Source organism: Lupinus angustifolius, chromosome LG13 (assembly GCF_001865875.1).
Source record: "Lupinus angustifolius cultivar Tanjil chromosome LG13, LupAngTanjil_v1.0, whole genome shotgun sequence".
NCBI classification, from domain to species: domain Eukaryota; kingdom Viridiplantae; phylum Streptophyta; class Magnoliopsida; order Fabales; family Fabaceae; genus Lupinus; species Lupinus angustifolius.
Window position 1 is genome coordinate 11,601,883 of NC_032021.1, and position 4,205 is coordinate 11,606,087.

Consider the following 4,205-nt stretch of genomic DNA (forward strand, 5'->3'; position numbering starts at 1 on the left):
ACACGGCTTAAAAAATAAAAACTCAAACTAGTCTCTAAGAATTATGAATTTGAGTCAAAATAGTTCATAATAAAACTAAAGTATCCTAATAAATTATCATATGAATTATCATATGAAGGTTATAAAAATCTAATTTAATTATCATTTAATATATTGGGAGACTAATTTGGATTTTCTAAATTTTGAAAGATGAGATTGACATATACAAAAAATTTAATGATGTAAAGTCTTTTTTAAATGAAATCCCTAAACTTCAAGGTTCAATAGTCCTAACGCGTTTCAAAGTTTGGGTCTCTTTCACAGGCCCAAATGCCCAATCTAGATCAGTCACTTCACTTGTTGCTTCATCATGACCACCTTCACCTCTCACTCTACGCAGTGACTAACTTCCTCAATCTCAATCATGTCTATGTCTTGTTCATCATCTTCTGAGGAAACAACAAGTTGGGGAGAAAGGGTATCCCAAAAGGTTCTTGCTTTGTATAATTCTCTTCCCAAGAAAGGAAAACCTCAAGGCCGTGAAGTTACCGTTTTCTCTGCTTTCCTTCTTTCTTCTCCTTCCAATGGTTCCTTTCCTCATTCTCTTTCTAATAACAATACCCACAATCTAAATTTCATTTTTTCATGACAATATACAAAAAAAATCATTTTTTAAGTTAAGTCATTCAAATATTAATGATTTTTTTGATGGGTTTCAGATTTGGAGGTTGTTGCATTGGGAACTGGAACAAAGTGTATTGGACGTTCTCTGTTACGGCCATGTGGTGATGTTGTCCATGATTCTCATGCTGAAGTTGTAGCTCGAAGAGCTTTGATCAGGTTTCATTTCCATTGTTTTTAGTTAGTATTATTGTTTTTTTGTAATTATGTGTTCATTTTATGTACATTTAAAAGTGAAGTTTTGATTGTGGGTATTTTTAATTGAAAGTTTGCATCCTTTACATATATCAAGTTGGGTATTGATATTGCAGACTTGGCCATGTGTGAGTGTGTCTTATTCATATTCTTTAATCTTTGCATTTAATGTGCATTTTCGAAACCTTTAAGAGTGTGTTCGATTTCTATTTTGTTTTCATTCCCAGCTGGTATGTTTTCACTTTCACCTTGTTTTGTAATTGTTAGGTGAAATGAAAGTATATCAAATGAAAATTGAAGCGCAAAATAAAGTAGGAAAAACCACCCTATAATGTAGTGTAGTAGTCTTTGTTCTTGTGTAATGTAATGTATTTCTATGTGAGGATATATTATTTCATTCATTTCTATTCACACCAGGTTCTTATATACACAGATTCAACATCTGAATGAAACTTGTAGTAAGCATATACCTACCAATGGAAGCAAACGATTCAAAGTTAATGACGATGATGTACCTTTCCAGTTGGATTCAGAGTGTCTTGATAAACGAAAGTATACCATGAAAAGGGGTTGGAAATTACACATGTATATATCACAATTACCATGTAATCTATCTAATCACTTTCTTCCCTTTTCACTAATCGTCAGAATCCACTCTTTATTTGTTACCATTTGCTTTAAATTCAACGGTTAAAGCCTTTTATGTTGCACTATGTAGGTGGAGATGCTTCAGTGTGTTCACTTGTCTCTCCTTTGGAAACTGTACATTTACAAGAAAGTGATTCCCCTTCACCTTCACCTTTGGGCGAGTTAAATGATTCTGTTGGTAAATTTTACATCATCTGAGATTTATATATAAGTAGCTAAAGACAAGGGGCTTCTCAGACAGTTGAGTAAACATTCAACCAAGGGACTGGATCCTGTCATGTGTGGCTTGTGTATGACTACGTCATATAATGCCTTAATGTCTATCTTTTTCTTCACATGACCATGTGGTCAAAACCAAACATGAGAGGAACCATTCCCTAATATAATGCCTTAATATCTATCTTTTGCTGAACTTACTTTCCTTCTAATCTCCAATATAATGCCTTAAATGCCTTATCGTGATTCTTTTGAATATTAAACTTGATGGACATTTTTAATTAAAACATTACCTGTTGTTTTTTCTGGCCTGTAAAGAAATAATCATGTGTTTGATTCCAGATAATATTTCAAATCTCTATCAAATGGGGGTGGTCCAGAGGAAGCCAGGTCGTGGTGATACAACCTTGTCAGTTAGTTGCTCTGATAAGATAGCTCGTTGGAATGTTGTTGGTGTTCAAGGTTAGATATGCTTAAACCCAGGGCTGTTTATTTGTATCTTGCTTAGAAATCAGTTGTGATGTGACATTTATAAATTCTTATCATAAAGTTAGTGTTTTAATATAGCATGTGAAATGTCATACATGCTGAAGTTCATGCTGCCGTTTGTATGCATGTATATCTTTTGCATCAACTATATTTGGTTGTATTATTTTAGTATTTATTGATTTATTTTTTCACAAAGCTCATATGTTTTTTTCTATGGCTAGTTCCTAAATGTTCATAATTAGATTACAAGTACAAGTTTGAGGATGGAGCTATATCAGTGGGCTAGTTCTATTCAGACACCACATATGCCTAAATGAATTAGAATTTTCTGCTGGTCTTATAATGTTATATATGTGGATGTTCTCATGAGCTTAACTTATAATAGGTGGTTGTTAACTTTTCCATTGTATAAGTCAAGTATAGTGACATTGTTTCTCTTATTTCAGGAGCTTTGCTTTCCTACTTTCTTCAGCCTATATACATTTCTTCAATTAGTATTGGTCTGCCCCATAAGATTCCCAATCCACATAATTTTCATATTGAGGATAACATGAAGAGAGCTTTGTATGATCGTATCTTACCCTTCTCAAATGACCTTATATCTCCGTATCGAGTGAATCAGGTCTGTGGAATATCAGTATCTTTAGTAATATAGAAATGTGGGTTGTTGGATGCTAACTTTTATACGTATTTTGATTTCATAGCCGCTATTTCATGCTGCCCCGGTACCACCAAAGGACTTTCAGCAATGTGAGAGTGCTGCTAACACTTTAACATGCGGGTACTTGCATCAAATGGCAGCAAATTCTCAATATTGTTAACTTTGTCGTTTAACGTCGCATTAATCCAAATGCTTAAATTGGCAGATATTCTATATGTTGGAATAAATGTGGCTTGCATGAAGTCATCCTTGGAACTACCGGAAGAAAGCAAGGCACCTCTGCAAAAGGAGCACTGTTCCCATCATCAGAATCATCTTTATGCAAGTAAGTCAACAAATACCATAGTAGAAATTTCACTTGACAACCACTAATTAAAACTGTATTTTGTCAGAAAGAGGCTGTTAGAAGTGTTCCTTTCATTGAGGATGGAGTGCTTGACCAGTTCTATGGCCGATACGATTACATATCGAGAACTTAAGGTATTCTTACTGTTCTTCATATTCTATTCTTGTGATGATCTAATTTATGGTGTTTTTGCAAGTACTGGGAAAGGAATGTTTATAACCTGTTGTCTCCTGACCTGTTTTGCATGTTAATCCTTTTGCAGGATGAATCTAAAGAATATCATTTAGCTTCCAAAAATTTTAAAGGGAAGCCACCTTTTAACAAATGGTTCTTGAAACCCTTGGACTATGAGGCATTCCCCACCCCAAAATAGTACACTTAGTCTTCTGTAATCCAACATTTGTAATTTGAGAATTTACTCAATTAAATTGAGTAAAATCCAAATTTGGTACTTGAAAATCTTTTGTTGAAACCAATTTGGTATTTTACAAATTAAGAGATGCTCCATGTTTTTCATACTCATGCCGGAGACCAGACTTATCGGAGGGTGACCTAGGGTATCTTAAAAGCAAATTGAGCTTTGCCGAGCCTCCAACTAATTTTGGCAGAGATTCTATTAGATATTTAACATCTGGTTTAAGCTTTGCGGCTTCACAACTCACAAGAGTCTTCGGCTCATTCTTTATCTTTATCTTCTTAGGAAGACTAACATTTACTTTTATAAGCTCATTATTTTTATTTATGAGGAGGGATCCATTTAATTCAAGAAACTTACTCCCCATCTTAGTCATTAATTCTAAGGAAATCCAATGGTTTGACTTAGTGAGTAAATTTAAACCATTCGATTTCCCTAGAATTGATGACTAGGATGAGGAATAAGTTTAAATTCTTGGATTAAGTGGATCCCCACTCATCCGAGTTGTCCCATGCAAACACTTGTTTCAAAAAAATTCTGAGACTTTTACATTCAGGTGATAATATAAATGAGTT

General features: G+C 34.1%; 1 protein-coding gene across 2 annotated transcripts; it reads left to right on the forward strand.

The window, feature by feature from the left end:
- Positions 352-3,662, forward strand: LOC109363340 (tRNA-specific adenosine deaminase 1-like). 2 transcript variants are annotated; one of them, XM_019609574.1, is made up of 10 exons: positions 352-566; positions 699-819; positions 1,273-1,460; positions 1,574-1,681; positions 2,062-2,181; positions 2,655-2,830; positions 2,913-2,989; positions 3,075-3,194; positions 3,262-3,349; positions 3,478-3,662. In XM_019609574.1, the coding sequence occupies exons 1-10, from the start codon at positions 404-406 to the stop codon at positions 3,586-3,588; spliced, it is 1,272 nt and encodes a 423-aa protein (XP_019465119.1). In that variant the 5' UTR covers positions 352-403; the 3' UTR covers positions 3,589-3,662. The 2 variants fall into 2 exon arrangements, with proteins under 2 accessions (XP_019465119.1, XP_019465120.1); XM_019609575.1 differs by having other exon boundaries at positions 404-566; positions 1,574-1,660.